Below are 22,059 nucleotides of genomic sequence, written 5' to 3' on the forward strand. Positions count from 1 at the left end.
GGATTGTATGTAACGTAACTGGGGGGAGACAGGACTAATGTAAACCCTGGGAGTGTTATGAGCATCAAAGGACTATTTGAGACAATGGGCCAGACAAGAATGAAATTTTGATTAAGTGGGTTTTGCAGGAAATCAGTGGTGGGGGAAGGGGAGATGCAATGTACCCCCTTCAGTTATGCCAAGATTCAGTCTTTTGGAGTTTCTCTCTGTGGAGGAGGAGATCTTTGTCTGGCTGATTACCTCTTCACGATCTCTACAGATCAAAGACCCAGGCTGCGTAAAGGAAAGGCTAATCTGCACATAGGTCAGCTTGTTCTGAGTGAAAGGGTGTTATGAAATTGACCACAGAAAACCCCCTGGGTAGGGTTTGAACAGACTCCTACCAAAGCCCTGGTTGGAGTTGAGGGTGGCTGGAAAGCATATTAGCATGTCTGTAGGGTTCTTTCATTGGTTTGTATACGTTTTCTCTATAGTGCTTTCACCTTAAGAAATAATGTGCTTGCTTAGGAAAAGCTGTGTGGTACCTAAGAACTTTGGCAATTACACTATTGTTAACCTCTGAGGAAAAGGCAAAGCAGGCCTGCTTCGTGAGTCTGACTTGCTGGGAAACTCAGAGTGTAGGCAGAGAGATGGGCAGCCTAGAAAAACCCCAGTCAGGAGGGAGAAAGATGTGAGTCTCCAACAAGAGACTGAGGGTTGGGTGCCCTTGCAGGACCAGAAGACAGAGTATAGCGGCCGCTGCCCGAAACTGGGACAATATCCACCAGCTAGGGTTAAATATTAAATGAAGGTACAATTAACTAATGTAATTGATCAGCCAAAAACTACTCACGTCAATTATTCTGATCTTCTGCTTTGTGTTTTATGAGCATTTTGAGCAGCCAGTCAAAGTGAATGGCAATGAGAAACCCAGAGACTTAGGGGCTGATCCTGTCCTTATTTTGGGTGAACAAGGAATACAGGATCATACCTTTAAATGGATGATTTTTAGGAGATGTTGGTTTACCTTTTACATTTGCTTTGACTTAATAATAATAATAATTATTATTATTATTAATAATTAGGGCTGTCAAGCAATTAAAATAACTAATCACGCAATTTAAAAAATTAATTGTGATTAATTGTGTAATTAAAAACATTAATTGTGATTAATCGTGCTGTTGAACAATAATAGAATATCATTTATTTAAATATTTTTGGATGTTTTCTATGTTTTCAAATATATTGATTTCAATTACAACAGAATACAAAGTGTACAGTGCTTAGTTTTTATTTATTTTATTTGCACTGTAATAAACAAAATAAATAGTATTTTTTAATTCCCCCATTGCAAGTACTGTAGTGCAATCTCTTTATCATGAAAGCTGAATTTACAAATGTAGAACTATGTACAAAAGAACTGCAGTCAAAAATAAAACAATGTAAAACTTTAGAGCCTACAGGTCCACTCAGTCCTATTTCTTGTTCAGCCAGTCGCTCAGACAAACAAGTTTATTTACAATTGCAGGAGATAATGCTGCCGACTTGTTTACAACGTCACCTGAAAGTGAGAACAGGCATTCACATGGCACTGTTGTACCCAGCATCACAAGATATTTACGTGCTAAATTCCCTAAAGATTCATATGTCCTTTCATGCTTCAACCACCATTCCAGAGGACATGCGTCCATGCTGATGACAGTTTCTGCTCGATAATGATCCAAAGCAGTGTGGACTAACACATGTTCATTTTCATCATCTGAGTCATATGTCACCAGCAGAAGGTTGATTTTCTTTTTTGGTGATTCAGGTTCTGTAGTTTCTGCATCAGAGTGTTGCTCTTTTAAGACTTCTGAGAGCATGCTCCACACTTCGTCCCTCTCAAATTTTTGAAGGCACTTCAGATTCTTAAACCTTGGGTCGAGTGCTGTAGCTATCTTTAGAAATCTCATATTGGTACCTTCTTTGAGTTTTGTCAAATCTGCAGTGAGAGTGTTCTTAAAACAACCAACATGTGCTGGGTCATCATCTGAGACTGCTATAATATGAAATATATGGCAGAATGCACTTAAAACAGAGCCAGAGCCATACAATTCTCCCCCAAAGAGTTCAGTCACAAATGTATTTAACACATTTTTTTAACAAGCGTCATCAGCATGGAAGCATGTCCTCTTGAATGGTGGCCGAAGCATGAACGGATATACGAATGTTTAGCAAAAGAGTGCATGCCTGTTCTCACTTTCAGGTGACATTGTAAATAATAAGCAGGCAGCATTATGTCCCATAAATGTAAACAAACTTGTTTGAATTTGTGATTGGCTGAACAAGAAGTAGGACTGAGTGGACTTGTAGGCTCTAAAGTTTTATATTGTTTTGTGTTTGAGTGCAGTTATGTAACAAAAAAATCTACATTTGTAAGTTGCACTTTCACAATAAAGAGATTGCACTACAGTACTTGTATGAGGTGAATTGAAAAATACTATTTCTTTTGTTTATCATTTTTAGAGTGCACATATTAGTAATCAAAAATAAAAATATAAAGCAAGCACTGTACACTTGTATTCTGTTGTAATAGAAATCAATATATTTGAAAATATTGAAAAACATCCAAAAATATTTACTAAATTTCAATTGCTATTCTATTGCTTAACAGTGTGATTAAAACCGCAATTCATCTTGATTAATTTTTTTAATCGCGATTAATGTTTTTAGTTAATCATGTGGGTTATGTGCAATTAATCATAGAAACATAGAATATTAGAGTTGGAAGAGACCTCAGGAGGTCATCTAGTCCACCCCCCTGCTCAAAGCAGGACCAATCCCCAAGCCTGACCTTAAAAACCTTAAAAAATGACCTTAAAAATGGACATCCCTAATAATAATAATAAATAATAAGTATTTTGCGTGTTGAAAGCACTCTTCAGACATTAGCTCAATAACCCTCACATCACCCCTTGGGCTTGGTGAATAAGTATTATCCCTACTTTGGAAATGGGAAACAGATAGAAAGGTAAAGTGACATGCCCAAAGTTACACAGTAAGTCAATGGCAGAACCAGGATTAGAACTCAAGCCCTCCTTAGTCATAGCCTCATTTTCATTCCACCAGGGCACCCTGCCTTTCAGGTGGCAAAGGAATGTCTCTGTAGGATGGATCCTGCCTCTGCCGCTCTGGTGAGGGCTCCCAACCCTTTGGATCACCCCCTGCAAATTTTACAGGAACCAGAACCCCTCCCACTGCTGGAAGATGTTTAGCAGGAAGCTCTGAAGGGGAATCTCGTGGAGATTCCCTGCCTTTTTCTTGCAGGTCTCACTGTGCCAGAAGGTGATTTGATCCATGGCATACACAAATGCATGGGGCTTGAAAAATAGTGTGAAATCCACTTCCCTATCAAGTTAGAAACATGTCACAGTCTGACAACATTTTACTCACCTCATCTAAAGCCCACAATCGTCTATGGGAGTCTTTCCATTGACTTCAATGTTTTTGGGATCAGGCCCCTAGATCTGGTTCCAGCTCCTTGCCTGGCTTCAGTTTCCAATTTTTTAGAACGTACTGTGCAGTCAAGCTCATCTCTGTGGACCTTGCAACATCCAAAAAAAACTCAGTTTGCAGAATCCAGGACCTTACTGTACTAATATTGGGTCTCTCACATAGTCCCGCCAACTGACAAATTACATTGAACTACCCCATTTGCAAGTCCTATTACACTTGTGTTCCTTCCTATCCCGGTGCCTGGAAGAGTCCCATGCTCAAAGTAATGCAAGTACAGGAAGCAGCAAGGGACACGCTGGGCGAGCAGACCCATGTTTGCGTTTGCTTTATCTTCACTGAGTGCTCTGCTTCTGTCTCTAATGCTCCTGATCCTCTTTCTTCACCTCAAAGCTGGTACTTTTGTTGGTGAAAGTAAAATTTCACAGCTTAGGCAGCCCCCATGCTGAGCAGAGAATTTCTTTGATCCCTAACCACTATCTAATGGCATTTTTTAAAGAATTTAGGGATTAACTTAGAAAAAATAAAACCCCTAAACATAAGTGATTAATGCTCTCGGCAAATAAGACTTTTTTTTAATTTAATGTTTCTAACACTGCAGCATTAAAAGAACAATGCTGGCATCAAACAATATCACTTGATGGGTGTTGGTGTATTTTCTTTTGTTCGGTTGCCGTTAAACGTTCTGATACCTGAATGTTGGGCACATGTGAGCGAAGTGACCTTTTTTCTGTGATTGCGTCTTTATGACTGTTCATTTTTTAGTTGGATTTTTGAATGTAGGATGGTTCAGAAAGAGCCTGAGGCAGACAATGCATGCTTTAGTCGTGTGCAGACTCCTTACTGGTGTGCACCATCCCCATGGCTTTGGTGGCACTGCTTGCTTGAGTCAAAACTATTCCCTGTGAACGGGGGGTTGTAAGATTGGGGCCTGAAGCAGTTATGCTTTCCTAAGACATGTTGCCTTTGGGCTAGAATCACACTTACGCTAAGGCCCCTAGTAAATTGCATGTGAAAAGATGCCCCTATCTCCCCACCCCATGCTCTTTAGAGAATTTGGACAAAGATACCAAGTGTTTGTTGGGGAAATTGAAAATTGTGCATAAGTCTGAAGAAACTGAAGTAACAAAGATTGGCCGCAGCTGGAGAAAAGACACCGGATGGAGTAAACTAGTGCTGTGAGGTGGTACAGAGAAACCTCTCTCTTAGATGCCTGGCTGATGAGTCTTGTTCACATGCTCAAAATTAATCTGGTCATCAGATCTGGGGTCAGGAAGGAATTTCCTCCCAGGTCAGATTGCCTGGGACCTTGTTTATGGTGGGGGGTTGGGAGGGCTCCTTTCTCTGCAGCATGGGGCATGGGTCACTTGCTTGGATCATCTGGGTATATCTCACTTAATCAACGCCATGCTGTTGCATAGGCCTCTGGCATTGAAGCACATTGCTCCCTTCTATTCTCTGCCTGTGGCACACAATAGTTTAGTCCACCCGGGCTGCAATACTTTGGTCTAACTTCCCAACATAAATCAAATCTTTGGATCTAATTAAACCACAGAGCAACTTGGAGAGTAATTTAAGTGTGAATGAGAAAACAAATGCCAAGAGAAGTGACCAATTCTGCTGTGGCTTGTGCTTTCTGTTTATTTGGGAAAAGCTGCCCCGTTCCTGAATAAATCAATGATTGGGGTGGGCGAGATGTTTTATTACTTTCGCTGTATCTCTTGTCCGTCCATCCCTCTGGTGAGCTGCCCTGTACTCTGCGCATCGCCCTCAAAACAGGGAGCGGTGAGAAAGAAACAGGTGACAAGAAGCCTATCCCTTGTTCTAAAATGTAAAGTGCATGAATTGGGTATTTTTAAAAAAAAAGAAAAAAAATCTTGGCTAAAAGTAAGTTACATAACTTAAGCCAGTCTAAAATTATGTGCCAGCAATTTACATGAGTTTTATGTAACTGTTTATACTGCTGTTTATTTAAAAATTACTACTTATCTTGGCAACCGCAGCTACACACCGTGCATTTGCTAGCTCCGGAATACAGGGCACCTTCATTAAAAACACATAGTCACCAATATATTAGATACAAAAAAACTCTGCTCTGACATAATGTTAAGAGTCAGATAGAAACCCGCAACAGCAAGGACATTCAGTGTTCAAGACAAAGCAGGCCTTTCGGGTGCTGAGAACAGGGCTGGAGCATGCTCCATCCTTAATTCACCCAGCAGCACTAAGGTATCCTACAACTCAGCTGCTACAGTCTATAAGACCAGCTCTTGTTCTCGAGCTCTTATAAAGGACCCTCTTCATCCGTAGATATTTATGCTTCTGCTTTTGTGGGTTCAAGTCAGACTCATCACACTTTTAAAATGCTGAGGGTAGGCGGTCTTTTGTTCTTTCTTAAAGTCCCATCATCGTGTTGTTTAGAGCTTTAATTTTACCAACCTTAAAAATGTTGCCATCTTGTATTTTATTTTATGTTTTCAATCTACCCCTCCATAATCAACATTAAAAAAAACAACTTGCCAGTGGCCATTGTTTATGTAGGACCTACTCAAAAGCAATATTTAGTGCCCTCTCACTGCTTCTGCGGGTATATTTTTAAGCAACAAAGTGCATACCCCAAGTCTGTGCAGCCATCTTTGAAAATGGCTGTGCCCTAACAATCTAAACCGTGAAACAGAAAGGGAAGAAACAAATATTTGTGAAATGGAAAAAGAGACAAAATTGGTAGGAAAGTAACTTTTATTCTACGTTTGAAGAAGGGAACAAGAAACAGTGAAGAGTTAGAGGCTATTAGCCACGTAACGGTCAGCCTCACTTCAGCAAAACAACGGTATCACCTGCATGGGACACTTCCACAGACAGAGCCACTTCTTAGCTTGGCCTCATGAGGAACTGCAGGATTATTAACAGTATTGTTACTGCCCTGTATTGCAGCTCAGACTGGATGGTGTCCTATAACACTGGCTTCTCTCTCTCTCATTGCCCCATGTGAGTTGCAATATCAGTTGCAAATTGAATCCAGGAAAGTCCTTTAGCAGTAAAGCCATGTCAGACCTCCATAGGCAAGAGCCCTTGGTCCAAGCCTTACCAGTATAGGCCCCGCCTTTCACTAGGCAGCACGTCAACGTGAGGGGCTTGCAAGTTACACCAGTGAAAGCTTCTCGAATACAGACAAGGCCGTCTGAGGCATTCCAGCTGACAGTCGCTTGATTTAATCAGAAGGGGCGTTCTCAGTAGGTGGTCCTCGGCTCTGGAACTTGCTCTTTTGCCTTGGTTCACCATAGCCCAGGCCCGATGTGCTCCATCATCCAAGTTGTCTCCAAGCATCTGATTCTCCATCGCCCTGCATCCCAGAACAAAGTGAATGCAAAGTGCTGAAGTTCTGATCTGGTGGTGTTTTGCCCTCCCTTTGCACTGGTGTGAAAAGCCACATCCAGTGCAGGGCAATCAGTGGTGAATTAAGGCCCAGACTGTAAGACTACACTGGGGGTGGGAAGAGTGGTCTTAACTTAGGTTAGCTAACTCACATTAAAATAGCAGTGAAGACACGGCAACTCGGGTTAACAGCCCAAGTTCTGCCTCAGCACCCCGACAGAATTTCACCAGAGCTGCTAATCTGAATTAAAAGCCAAGCTGCCCTGTCTTGACTGTGAATTGAACCTGAGTTGTTAACCCAAGTTAAGAACGTACCTTTTTTGTTTTGTTTTGCATACAATGTGAGTCAGGGGAACTGAACTGAACAGGAAGGGGGTAGAGTTTGGAGTACAATGGTGGGGAAGAGCCTGGGGAAACTAATTGGAATTGAAGTCTCAAATAAGACCCAGAAATCTTAATTCCCGGTCTCTTTCTCTAACAAGTAAGGAACAGACCCTGCTTCCCTCTGAAGTCCATGGGAGTTTGGCCATTAACCTGAGCGGATGCAGGATCAAGCCCCAAATGACGCCCACGATTCTCTGGTCCTACCAAGCTGTACTCAGTGCAGGAATGGGGCGTGGCGGAAGGTGGTTTTGAGCCACTTTTGTGTGTCCCCTCTTCTCAGGCTGAGCAGTCTGTGTCCAAATTCCAGCTACTTGGAAGCCAAAGTGAATAGACGTTCTGGCTACATTCCAGCTATGCCCAGTACACTAGAGGAATTCTTTGACAAGCAGCTCCATCTGGCTTATCGCCTGTTTGCGCCACTGAAATGATATAAAGAGGCCATAAAACAATGGAGCATTAGTCTCTTAATTTCCATGTATGTGTCAGATTGTGGATGACACTGTGATGCATCATTAAAATTCCTTGACCTTTTAAGCATCCTCCTGCTCAGAATATTACCATCCCAGCAACTAGTATTCTTACCAGGAAGTGCATTTCTGCAACATACCACTGCCTTTTATTCATACAACACCAAAAAAAAATGTATTCAAATCACTGGTGCCGGTAATTTATTCATTTCAATCAAGCTTTGCAGGTAAGCTAACATGTAGTAAAAAAAAAAAAAATTATATGCAATGAAACTTCTGCCAAAATTGCTCTCAGCACACTCTGAGAAGACGCACCAATAAGCACATTATCCTTACCCTGAAGTATTTTTCTGTATTGTGGGCCTCGTCAAATGTCAATTGAAGTCAATGGATGCTGTCCTGCAGTTATAAATTATTACAGTGACTGTGAAGACTGTGTCTTTTCACTGCGACTATTCTATGTAAAAATACTATTGTGTGAATAAATCAACCATAGAACAAGGTTTACTATGCAGTAATATGATTTTAACTTGCAGTTCACTGCAGTTTATTTAAACAAAATCTAAGCTTAAACAGGCTGTAAGTGTAGACATACCCCTAGTCACACCCCCAGAGTGGCAGCTACTCTCCCCCCAGACACAATAGCTAGGCACCTGCCAATTGCTCAAGGGAGTGCTAGATGAAAATGTTGGCCAGATGCCGAGTGAGCGTATTAGAAAGAATCACATGCCCTTATCTCAGGCCCCCAGCTAGCTGTGTGAGACAGGACATCAGTTTGCTCAGAGCTGTTAGAACTGCTTTCACCTGTTTACAATAAACTTTTGTTTTATTATTTTGGAAACCTCTTTTGATTTGATGGGTACAACGATGACTGTGGAGGGAGGGGAACTCAGCCTGTTCTTGCAGTGCATAGAATGCACACCCTTTTCTTACCCAGTTTCTTTCTTTGAGTTCTGTGATTTCTGAATATTTGGGGAAATGAATTATTATTTTTATTACTTTATTTAATAAATTATTATCCTTCAGTACCACATCATGGGGATGTTTTGTTGGGTTTTTTTAAACAAATAGCCTTCATAACATAGAAGATCTTTAAGCATAAAAGAGACAGTTACTGTGTAAAATTTATTCCATAGGTCACCAACAAATCCTGACCATGACTCTGTACTAGGGCTGTCAATTAATCGCAATTAACTCTTGGGATTAACTCAAAAAATTAATCGTGATTAATTATAGTTTAATCGCACTGTTAAACAATAGACTACCAATTGAAATTTATTAACTATTTTAGATGTATTTCTACATTTTCAGATATATTGATTTCAATTACAACACAGAATACAAAGTGTACCGTGCTCACTTTATATTATTTTTATTACAAATATTTGCACTGTACAAATGATAAACAAAAGAAATAAGATTTTTCAGTTCACCTCATACAAGTCCTGTAGTGCAATCTCTTTATCATGAAAGTGCAACTTACAAATGTTACTTAACTGCACTCAAAAACAAAAAATGTAAAACTTGAGAGCCTACAAGTCCACTCAGTCCTACTTCTTGTTCAGCCAATCGCTAAGAGAAACAAATTTGTTTACATTTATGGGAGATAAAGCTGCCCACTTCTTAATTACAATGTCACCTGAAAGTGAGAACAGGCATTCTCATGACACTGTTGTAGCCGGCGTCACAAGATATTTATGTGCCAGATGCACTAAAGATTTATATGCCTTTTCATACTTCAGCTACCATTACAGAGGACATGCTTCCATGCTGATGACGCTCATTAAAAAAACAATGGGTTAATTTTAAATTTATGACTAAACTCCTTGGGTAGAATTGTATATCTCCTGCTCTGTTTTACCCACATTCTGCCATGTATTTCATGTTATAGCAGTCTCAGATGATGACCCAGCACATGTTGGTTGTTTTAAGAATACTTTTACTGCAAATTTGACAAAATGCAAAGAAGGTATCAATGTGAAATTTCTAAAGATAGCTACAGCACTCAACCCAAGGTTTAAGAATCTGAAGTGCCTTCCAAAAATTTGAGAGGGATGAGGTGTGTAGCTTGGGGTACGTCTATACTTACCGTCCGGGTCGGCGGCTAGCGTTCGACTTCTCAGAGTTTGATATATCGCGTCTAATCTAGACGTGATATATCGAACTCCGAATGCGCTCCCGTCGACTCCGGAACTCCACCACCGCGAACGGCGGTGGTGGAGTCGACGGGGGAGCCTCGGACTTCGATCCCGCGGCGTCTGGACGGGTGAGTAGTTCGAACTAAGGTAGTTCGACTTCAGCTACGCTATTCGCGTAGCTGAACTTGCGTACCTTAGTTCGACTCCCCCCCCCTTAGTGTAGACCAGGCCTTGCTTTCAGATGTCTTAAAAGAGCAACACTCTGATGCAGAAACTACAGAACCTGAATCACCAAAAAAGAAAATCAACCTTCTGCTGATGGCATCTGACTCATGATGAAAATTCACATGCATCAGTCTACACTGCTTTGGATCATTACCGAGCAGAACCCGTCATCAGTATGGACTTATGTCCTCTGGAATGGTGGTTGAAGCATGAAGGGACATATGAATCTTTAGCGCATCTGGCACGTAAATATCTTGTGACGCAGGCTACAACTGTGCCATGCGAAAGCCTGTTCTCAGTTTCAGGTGACACTGTAAACAAGAAGCAGGCAGCATTATCTTCTGCAAATGTAAACAAACTTGTCTGAGCGATTGGCTGAACAAAAAATAGGACTGATTGGACTTGTAGGCTCTAAAGTTTTACATTGTTTTATTTTTGAATGCAAGGGTTTTTGCACATAATTCTACATTTGTAAGTTCAACTTTCATGATAAAGAGATTGCACTACAGTACTTGTATTAGGTGAATTGAAACATCATATTTTTTTTACAGTGCAAATATTTGTAAAATAAATATAAAGTGAGCACTGTACACTTTGTATTCTGTGTTGTAACTGAAATCAATATATTTGGAAATGTAGAAAACATCCACAAATATTTAAATTAATGGTATTCTATTATTAACAGTGCAATTAATCATGATTAATTTTTTTAATCTCTTGACAGCCCTACTCTGTACGATTCGGTAGTCTTGTTAACTCCTCTGCAGAATTCCTGCATTTTGGGTGCTCAGATGCACTCATTCTCCTTTGACTTTCTTTGTTCTTGTTGTCCATAACTGTTCCACTACATAGCAGAGTTCTTCAGACTTCGCCATCTTCTCTTGTTTCTTTTTTGTGTTTCTGTCTGCTAGTATGGCAATCTCAGTTAACATGGTCTTATTTGTCATCTTTTCTGCAACAACTACATCCAGCCTGTTTGCATGCACTGTTCGGTCTGTGACAATTGCCAGATCCCATAAAATCTTCGCCGCTTCATTCTCTAGAGCGCTTTTGATTTGGTGGTCATAATACCGCAGGATGCGTTTAAATCCATACTTGCCACAGAGGCTCCAGTACAGACTGGGCGACCTCATTGTGTCTGTTCACATATTGCCTCCTACCCAGGCTCTTCTGAAAAGGAAGAGACTGTGGAGCATGTGTGGAGTGCCTGCTCAACAGATGCTCCACCGTCGCTTCCTTTTCAGAACACATTCTGCAGTTCGGGGAGCAGTTCTGTTTGGTCAATTTTGTTTTGAATGTAATTAGCCCTTAAGGTCTACTCTTGTGCGCTCATAATGAGGCGCGCTGTCTCTTTTTGGAGGCAGTTAAGCAAGTGCTCAAGTCACATGGGATGGGGGAGGGATAGCTCAGTGGTTTGAGCATTGGCCTGCTAAACCCAGGGTTGTGAGTTCAATCCTTGAGGGGGCCATTGGGGGATTTAGTTGGGGATTGGTCCTGCATTGAGCAGGGGGTGGGACTAGATGACCTCCTGAGGTCCCTTCCAACCCTGATAGTCTATGATTCTTAGCCATTATTATCATATTACCATATTAGCATCCAGAGGTCTCAAGCAGAAATGGGGCACCATTATGTTAGCTGCTGTCCGAATACATACAAAGACACAGGAGCTGATTCTCATTTGAACTAAGACCTTTTTACACCTCCCTGGCATTTTTTAAGGGTCCTTAAAAGGGGCATAAATTACAGAATGGTGTGAAGGAGCCTTAGTGTCAATGAAAATTGGGCCACACTCCTTACTTGGAGGGCTTTCATTGTATTAAGCGCCAGGTTCTGAAGCTAGTTGAGATCTTCACCCCTGCTCCAAATCCTACATGCCGGGTAAACCAGGCAGAGCAGTGTAAAGGGACCCTAAAAGCCCTGGTTCCCACTGAAGGAGGATTCCCCTGGTCCAAGCACTGGTGAAGATAGACGTAACATTGCCTTCCAAGGACTCCCCTGTAAGCCCTGAAGCAGAGGATGTGCTGGGGTAGGAGGGGCGTGCTAGGACAGGGCTGCAGCATGCAGCCAGGCAGAGATTTCTGGTAGTGTTACAACCCTTGAGGCTTCCTGCGGCAGCTGCCATAGTTTAGATGGTCCTCTTGGGGTTGTGTAATTTATGCCCAGAGCCTCTCCAATCCCCAAAACAGCCTAGGATTGGGAAGGCCCAAAGGTGGCTTAAAGCCCCCATAATCTCCGCTCTCTCAGAGCTTCGAGCGTTGTCTCACAGACACAGGACACACACCATTTCTCAGGCTGAGAAGTACCTTACTCTGCCTCTAGTCCCATTACTCTGAGTGCAGCAAAGTGCTGTTCCAGAGAGTCTGGCCCTAAATGACACCATCTTGTTTTACCGGAAGAAAAAAGGCATCTGAAATGACGGAAAGCCCGTTTGTTAGATGCTCAGCAGCTTAGGACTGGCTTCTCCAGTGTACCCTACTGCAGTAAGGGAACATGTCCATGCAAGCAGCGTGCATACCAGACTTCAGTTCCCAGTGATTTAATACAGCTGAGTTATAAAACCCTGAAAATCATGTTTTACAATGGAAACTCTGACAGGCCGTCAAGTATAATGGCACTTACAGGCACTGCTATAATTAAACCCTCCACACACCAAAAACCCTACAAGATCTTACAGTAACAATCTCTACATGTTCATAGAGGCGGATGGAGGTAGCCCCATGACTCCCATTTAAGCCGGCGGTAGATAGGTAGTTAAAACTCCTTGGAACTCTAGGGAAATGTGTCCTGAAAAAAGCCAGAGGCAAATGGACAAAATCAAGAACAACAGTGTTTACTTAGCAGTGAATGTTAACGTGTTTCAGAACAGAGCATATGATGTCTAAGATCACACGGCACTGTCAGAGAGAGGGGGAGTGCTGAGCATGGGGGATGGAATGAGAAGAGAAGGGAAAGGTGGCATGAGCCTCTTATTCTGGCAATCCTGCCGAAATAGGGAAATTAATTGCTGAGTAGAAAATATTGTGAAATATTGTTTTCTTTTTTCCAAATAGGGCAGACTCCGCTTTACCAGTGATCTGTGTGAGAATCACATGCTCTAAATAGACTTGTATCCGGTGCTTGATCTTAAAAACTAAAGCTGATAACAATTAAACCTCTGAAAATAGCAATCGCTCTGGGGAATTTTGAGGCTCTAACATGCAGAAGTCTTTGGACCAACTTCTTCTCTCGGATACATTGGTGTAAATGCAGAAAACGAATGGAGTTTCTCCACGCTTACATCAGCATAACTGAGAGAAGAAGCTGATCTCTAACCTTTAATGAGATCGTGAGGGTCTGTTGAAATAGATGTCCAGAATGACAGCTTGTCCACAAGTTTGAGTCTGATGCGTTTTTGAAGTGGACAACTATTAAATCCCAGATGTGTGAGTCTCCAGGAGTAACTGGCCCTTAACTATACCCCTGGTACCTGCCATTGCTAGAGTATAATTTAAAAAAAAAAATAGGCTATTTTCCTGTCAGCAGTCACACTTCCCCACTTGCTTGTGCTCATTTTGAAAATGATTTAACTTGTCTGCATCGCTCTATTTTATATTATGTTTATGTTCTCATTCATTTTTGCAAGGAATGGAGGGGGGAGATTGATGGCAGTGGGACTGATCCTGTAAATCTTTCGCTCATGAATACTTCTTATAAGTTAATGGGAACACTTACGTGAGTAAAGCTACCCCGGCATCTGCTTGAGCCTGCAGGATAAGCCCCTTCAGTTGCAAAGTATATGTCAATACAGCATCATTTGATTCACTTTCATAGTGGGCTACTGCTTAGTAATTCCTCATGGCTCGGAGTGACTTCTGTGATTATGTAACACAATCTGATATGGAGTAGAGATCTGATCCTATGTCTTCTGAAGTCAATAGAAAGATTCCTGTTGACTTCGGTGAGCTCTGGATCAGGCCCAGAGAGGATCATTCTGTTGTGGGTTGGGCAAAACATCAATCAAGCTGGTGGTTGCAACTCCAACCCATCTTTTAAGATAGCCGATGTTCCTTTATAAAAGCCCCCTCCTAAAACAAATATATTTGCAAATCGACCCAGGAATTAGTACTATATGTACAGAAGGTTTCACTGGATATTGTTTTGGGTGGGCTCGTGGGAGAGAGAGAGAGAGAGAGAGAGAGAGAAGAGAGCTACACACACAGCATAAACAAGCACAGTCTGGTGCTGGCTAAAAGAGTTCTTGGGCTATACGCCAAGAAACTATCTCCTCTTTGATTCCTCCTGTGTTCAGGGAAACAGGACTTTGTACATTCTTTGTAAATAAACAAGATTGCATCAGAGGTATCTGGCCCCATCCCATTTCTCCTCCTCACTGGAACAACCTGCAAGAACCCAAAGTTTTATTAGCTGCTCAGGCCAACTTTTGGGCCAAAAAAGGGGTAACAATCTTCTGTGGGCTGGCTCCTGCAGTAAGAGCCACATGATGTATTATAATATGTAGGCCATATTTACTCTATCCTGGGATGCAATGACTGAAAAATACTTGGAGCTGAACATGAGCTCCTGGTGGGATGCTATAGCCAAAAGGGATAATAGAATTCTTGGAGTAGAGTATTTGGCACCAGTCTCACTGCTGCTGGAATACAATCTGGTTCTGGGATTGGCAATTCAGGAAGGATGTTGATAAATTGGAGAGGATCCAGAAAAGAGCCACAAGAATATTTAAAGGGTTGGAAAACGTGGCTTATTGTGGTTCTCAACCTGTGGTGATCTGCTGACTCCTCGGGGTCTGTGGACTATGTCTAAGGGGTCCACAAAAGATTTAGACTGAAAACTGACTGGTCAAAATTCATATATATATACAGACAATAGATTTCCAAAAGGGTCTGCGCCTCCATTCAACATTTCCAAAGGGGTCGGCTCCTCCATTTGAAATTTTTTAGGGGTCTGCAAATGAGAAAAGATTGAGAACCACTGAGATAGACTCAAGGAGCTCAACCATTTTATCTTACCAAATAGATGGTTAAGGGTGACTTGATCACAGTTTATACATACCTATCTGGGGAACAAATACTTCAGAATGGGCTCTTCAATCCAGCACTCAAAGGTATAACACAATCCGCTAGTTGGAAACTGAAGCTAGAAAAACTGAAACTGTAAATAACATGTAAATTTTTAACAGTGAAGGTAATTAACCATTGGAACAATTTACCAAGGATCAGAGTGGATACTCCATCACTGCCCATTTTTTAAATCAAGATTGGATGTTTTTTATAAAAGATCTACACTAGGAATTATTTTGGGCAAGTTCTGTGGCCTGTGCTACAAAGAAGGTCAGACTACATCACAATGATCCCTTCTGGCTTTGGAATCTGTGATCAGAACTTGGCACTCGTGCGAAACTTCACTGATTCCCTGGGGCTCTGCATAGGTGCAAGGGTCCACCCATGCAAATCCATCTGCAGGATCAGGGGCTTTATACTGCTTTTGATTTATAGGCTTGCTTCATGGTGTTTGCAGACCAAAGTCCTGCACACAATATCTTTTTCCTGCTGCTGCTTTTTCTTTAAAAGGAAGTTGCTTAAATGAGAGCAAATGCTAACCGAATATAACTTGCATGCCAAAACATTTTAAATGTACTTTTATGAAAAGCTTTTGAGCTATTTTTTGTTATTGAGAGACACACAAACCACAGTCAATTGCTGTTCACAGTGTTGTGAAACATCATTATTTTGTCTCGCTATAGCCCGATGGAAGAACTAATAGGAAAGTGGGGGGGGGGAGAGGAAAAAGAAGGCTAGTTAATTTCCAAGGTGCTAAACTGCCTCTATTTCTTTACCTGATGCTGAAATCTGATTACATTTCCCCCTTGTTGTTTATTTTCTAGTGGAATGGAGCTGTTCTGAAGACTTTTCTCCGTTGGCTGGGGAAATAATCATGGACAATCTTCAGTCTTTGAGATGCACCATCACAGGCCTCAGAATGGTAAATGCCAAATCATTAATTTAGATCTTAAACTCCCCAAATGGTACACGGGCTGTGACATTTGCATCCGGGCCTCTTGGCAAGAACAGCAGAGTGCCATTCCTCTGACAACAACTGCCAGTTATTAAGCATAATATGTCTGGTATCCATAATCTGAAAGTCACAAAGGAATAGACAGACAGCAGGAACTGTTTTGTAAATTGTCATGTTATGGGGAGATCAGAAAAGATTGGAATGAAAGCCGCTGCTCTCTGGATCACAGGATAATCTTAGTGCAGATCAAAGGCTCCTGAGAGATCCAATCCTGACTCCATGTCTGATGGTTAAAATAACAATTCTCTGTCCTCTTCCTCATTCAGGAACAAAGTCACTGCTTGCAGTCTTTTAAGAAGACGTGTATTTTCATACAGATAAGAACTGGGTCAATGACGGAGAAAATCTCTCATGAATATTCACTTGGATTTTTAAGCAAGCTAACTTGAACCATATGTTTGTAACCCTTCTCTGCAGGCTTTTTGTGAACATTTGTGCAAGCAAATTTTGTGTTTTGCAAATGCTTGCAGGGAACAAACCTTGTTCAAAATTCACACAAATATTTACGATGGAACCATTCACGTGGGGCTTGATCCAGCACACACTGAAGTCAATGAGAGTCTTCACTAGAGATTGAATCAGGCCCTTAAGACAAAATAACAGCAGGGAGAAAAGCAAGTTTATTCCAAAAACCCCTGGCCAGTGCCCTGAAGCAGAGGTGTTAGAGATCTGCCTGTCCGCTTGGGTTAAAATTCTCAATTGTGTATGTCTGGGGGTATGTCTACACTGCAGTTGGAGGTATGATTGCAGTCCATGTAGGCACACCTGAGCTAACTCTAAGGGCTGGTCTACACTGGGGGAGGGGGTCGATGTAAGATACGCAACTTCAGCTACGGGAATAGTGTAGCCGAAGTCGACGTATCTTATTTCGACTGACCTCCTGTCCTCACAGCGCGGGATCGACGGCTGCAGCTCCCCTGTCAACTCCGCTTCTGCCTCTCGCACTGGTGGAGTTCCGGAGTCGATGGGAGCGCGTTTGGGGATCGATGTATCACGTCTAGACGAGACACGATACATTGATCCCCGATAGATTGATCGCTACCCGCCGATCTGGCGCGTAGTGTGGACGTACCCTAAGCTAGCACTGAGGCTGCAGCACCACAGGCTTCAACCCAGACTGTACAAGCCCCCCCGGGCACTTACTTAGGTAGCTAACTGCTGTAGCTTTGCTGCTATTGCTACTCACACTAGCTAGGTCAAAGCTAGCTCAGGTGCGTCAGCCCCTGCAGCAGTCACATGTCTGATTGTAGTGTAGACACGGCAAAGAGTAAAGTGATGGGCACAGTATAAAAACCTCCCAGCCAGAATAGAACAGGCATTTTTTCAGTCTGAAGAGCTTTGATTTGAAACTTTTCCAGGCTGCCGGGCCATAGTATGTATTTCCTGCATTTGGGCTATGTTATCAGCAATCCAAAGTACCTTTACTAAACATAAAAGCACCACAGCTTGCATAGTCACTTTCAGGGGCACGTGTTAACAGCAGAGCCGATTGTACACTGTCTACACTCACACTCCCTGCCAAGGATGCCGTACCTTTAAGTGAAGGGCAGGATTTTCGAAAAGCACTCATCACTGGCCTATCTCTAGTCTCATTCAGATCAATGGTAAAGCTCCAACTGACTTCAATGGGAGCAGTGTTAGGTGTCTAGACACTTCTGTCCGCATTGGCACGCAGGCTGTGATGCATGACTGTGGAGCTGTCCATTAACGTCAAGGGTCTCCCTATGCTATCATTGGTAGATTGTAATGTCTCTTTTGGACCCATTGTGGTCCATTAACTCAGGGATCACCCATACTGGGATTTGGGGGAGATCTTTGAACTATGTCTTCCAATCTCTCATGATATTCTGGTCAAAGCACCGTGGGTAGTAGGTTTGGAAGAAGGTGACTCTGGGTGTGGGAACGTTGTCTAGTGATTAGAACACAGGCCTGGGCATCAATTGCTGGTTCTGTTCCCAGCTCTGTGACTGAATTTTTATGCGACTTGGACCCAGGATCCACAAAGGAATTTAAGCCCCTAACTTCCATTGATTTTGTGGATCTGGGCCTTAACCTCAGTTTCACCATGGGGGAAACAGACGTAATATCTGCTACTTCATGTTTTGAGGATTGAAAAGAGCTTGATGTCCTAAATTTAAAAGTGTCGTATAAGTGCAGTGTATCACTTATTTGCACTACACAGTCGCAGTCAAGAGACGATCCATTCCAGCTGAGACTGTAGTTGTCAAAGAGTAGTAAATTGCAATCTGCCACACACTCAATCACTGTACATTCCTTCTCCTGCCTTCCTTACCTGCTGCTTTGTAGCTGAGCTGTTTAAGTACTCAGCTGTAATACCTAGCTACAATGGAATGAATTAAGGAGTGAACACCAGTCCTAGTTCTGAGTATCCTCGCTCTGGTGATGTGACAAGGTGTAAAGACACTCGAGCATGTAGGGAGTTACCAGAGGAGGAAGAAGAAGATCATTGAGCCCCTGCCTTCATTAGCAGGACCAATTTTTGCCCCAGATCCCTAAGTGGCCCCCTCAAGGATTGAACTCATAACCCTGGGTTTAGCAGGCCAATGCTCAAACCACTGAGCTATCAAGTTCCTGCCTATTGCATGGCTGACCCTGGCAGAGTTAGAAAAGGAAAGAGGAGGCTGGTGCAAAGGAGGCTGCCACAAAGGGGGTGTCCTCTCTCCCGGTTGGGGAGGCTGGAAATGCCCGAGGCACTTATAATTCGGTAACTTGAGTTTATTTGGTCTAGTTTTGAATTTTGGAAACAAAACAAGTCCTGAGGAAATGGCTGTGAGGTGCAGAGGAAAGCTGGCCCAGTGACTAGGGCACTCATGTAGGAGTGGGGAGACCTGGCTTCAAATCCCTGCACTGCTACAGACCCCCTGCATGATCTTGGGCTAGTCACTTACCCCTACTAGGACTTCCCTGCCTCACAGGGGTGTTGTGAGAAGCTTGCGAGGCACTCGGATACTACAGTAAATTGACCATGTAAGTATCTGAGATAAAGCAAAGCAGCCTGTGGTTGGTGGCTCTGCACACAAGCTTACAAGTGAGTTAAGGTCCTGGTCCTGCCAACACATAGTGCTGGAAGTAGCTCTTACTACTGTGGCTTTAGTGGGACTAAACACAATGCACAGGACTGGGTCCTAAGGACCGGAGTCTGCCGCTTTTATGCACCTACTGAAGTCAGCGGGCCTGATTCTCATTTACACTGAGGCCTGTTACCACTGCCAGAGTGGCGTAAGGACAACTTCATGCAAATGAGAATCAGGCCCCTAGGGATTCCTTGTGTAATGAGGTACTCTCCAGTGTGAGTAAGGCTATCAGAACCTCACCCTTAGTTCTATTCGTAGGGTTTGTCTACACATCGCCAGAGTCTGGACTACAGAGGTATGAATTGTAGAGCACTCTAATGTGACATGGTCTAACCAGGGCCGGCTCCAGACCCCAGCGCGCCAAGCGCGCGCTTGGGGCGGCATTTTGCCGGCAGGGCAGCAGGCGGCTCCGGTGGACCTTCCGCAGTCATGCCTGCGGAGGGTTCGCTGGTCCCGCGGCTCGGGTGGACCTCCCGCAGGCATGCCTGCGGATGCTCCACCGGAGCCGCGGGACCAGTGCGCCCTCTGCAGGCACGTCTGCAAGAGGTCCCCCGGAGCTGCGGGACCGGCGACCGGCAGCGCGCCCCCTGCATCGTGCCGCCCTGCTTGGGGCGGCCAAATTCCTAGAGCCGACCCTGGGTCTAACTGTTCCAGGTTGACCCTGCCAGTGTGAACTAAAAAGTACCTAGTACACATTCAGGTAATCCTGTTTGAAACGTGACTACAGTAGAATCTCAAAGTTATGAACACCTCAGGAATGGAGGTTGTTCTTAACTCTGAAATGTTCAGAACTTTGAACAAAACATTAGGGTTGTTCTTTTAGAAGTTTACAACTGAACCTTGACTTAAAACAGCTTTCAAACTTTACTATGCAGAAGAAAAATGCTGCTTTCTCTTTATTTTTTTTTAGTTGTTTACATTTAACAAAATACTGTACTGTATTTGTTTGTTTGTCTCTACTGCTGCCTGATTGCATACTTCTGGTTCCAAATGAGGTTTGTGGTTGACCAGCCAGTTCGTAACTCTGGTGTTTGTAACTCTGAGGTTCTACTGTACATCAGTGTGAGCTAGGCATCTTTTAGTTTTGTGCCAGCAAGGTCTACATGGAGCAGTTACAGCACAACACGTTAGAGCACTGTACAGTTCACACACCCCTAGTCCAGATTGTGGTGCCATGTAGACAAGCAATGGGCGAAATAGATTGGATTAGTAAGGAATCAGTCATCTTTGAACTGAACCAGAACCTATTTTCAACTTCAGAAAAGTTTTTAAGATTTAGTTTGTTTGTGTTTCACCTTTGCCAGCCTCAGTGCTTCCTGGGTTCCTCCAGGACCAGAGGAGAAGGACCAAAATACCACGAAGGGAGGCTATTTCTGTAGTTTTTCCAACCGAACTAGAATTGGAAGTGCTGTAAATCTAGCAAAAACACCTGTTCTCATGACAACTCCAGCCCAGTTTTTAGACCAAAGAGGATGGACAGTTAGATAAGCTTTGGGTAAACTTTTTAGTATTTAAACAAAGCAGATATTTATTGATCCCAGTCATAGAGATTACTCTACTGCTAGGAGACAAACAAACAAACAAAAAAACCCTAAAACTGTAATCATTACTTCATTATAGATTTTCATAGGCCCTGATTCTACGACCTTTGGAGTGAGCAGTATGTACATACTAATCTCGCTGATTTCACCACTTTGCCACTGACTCACTGTATAACCCTTGGCAAGTCATTTAACATCTCTCCACCAATTATTGAGTTCAGTGGCCCTATTAGGTATGAGTTAGGGTATGAGTAGAACTGGCTAAAGTAATTTTAAAATTCACTATGATAAGGGTTCATTAGTTGATGTTTGTATGAGGCATTGAAGAAGCAAAGTGCAGAGTATTATTGTTAATATTTATAAATGAAATATTTAATACCCTTCTGTTTCCATTTCAATGCATTTGCAGGGCCAAAGTTATTACGCTCGTGTGTCAGCATACAATATGAAGGGATGGGGACCTTCACAGACTACCACTCCTGCCTGTGCTTCTCCTTCTAGTAGGTTAAGATCTCCATGATTGATTTATTAAAGCTACTTTATTTTTTTGTTTTTAAAGTGAATTTGACCCATTGGGGTCAAATACGAAAATGGGCAAGTCACCCAGGCATGAAATAAATAAAATATAACTTCAAACAAAAAAACCCTGGAAAGAATTTATATATATTTTAATTGTCCTGCACTGTTACCACTTCCACACTTTCTCCAGTTCTTTGTCAGCATGATGTCTATTTAGGACCTGATCCTGCACACATATGTTCACAAGGGTTTGGATTTTGATCCTTATGTCCGTTAATAGGCTTCTGTCGTATTGAACTTTCTCTAATGTAAGGAAAAGAGCAGATCATAGTCTGAATCTGAACTACCATCAGGAAAACATTGATAGCGCAGACAGTTGTGCCCTGTGCATTGCAAACATTGTGGGTCCAGTCCATTAAGATTCTGAGGGGTGTTAATTCTCATTGAAGTCAATGGACTGCTCATATAAGTAGAGATACGTATGTGTATGCATGTTCACAGCAGTAGTTAAGTAGTAGTTAAAATGTTCCACATGACTGAAACCCTCCTTCCTTTTAAAAATCATGGTGGGTTTGCTGAAACTCCACTGGGACCATAATTTGACTTTTGCAATTTTTTAATTTATCCTAATTGCATCCTATTGTTAGTCACTTTTCCTGGATTAGTACTCACTGCTGAATTGGCTAGGCACATTACAGCTTCCCTTGTATTGATTAGTGTGGGGAAGGTTTTCATTTTATTGCATTCGCACTTTCTTTTATTAGGCTAA

At 42.5% G+C, this 22,059-nt stretch overlaps 1 protein-coding gene across 9 annotated transcripts in view; it reads left to right on the forward strand.

Annotated features, from left to right (window-relative positions):
- The window catches only part of ANKFN1 (ankyrin repeat and fibronectin type III domain containing 1), a 275,486-nt gene that overhangs the window by 207,301 nt on the left and 46,126 nt on the right, over window positions 1–22,059 (forward strand). For all 9 annotated transcript variants that reach the window (XM_039501569.1, XM_039501570.1, XM_039501567.1 and 6 more), the window contains 2 exons: window positions 15,945–16,042; window positions 21,181–21,271. In XM_039501569.1, coding sequence (XP_039357503.1) covers window positions 15,945–16,042; window positions 21,181–21,271 — 189 coding nt within the window. The remainder of the gene's footprint in view (window positions 1–15,944; window positions 16,043–21,180; window positions 21,272–22,059) is intronic.

This window comes from Mauremys reevesii, linkage group 15 (assembly GCF_016161935.1).
Source record: "Mauremys reevesii isolate NIE-2019 linkage group 15, ASM1616193v1, whole genome shotgun sequence".
Lineage (NCBI taxonomy): Eukaryota > Metazoa > Chordata > Testudines > Geoemydidae > Mauremys > Mauremys reevesii.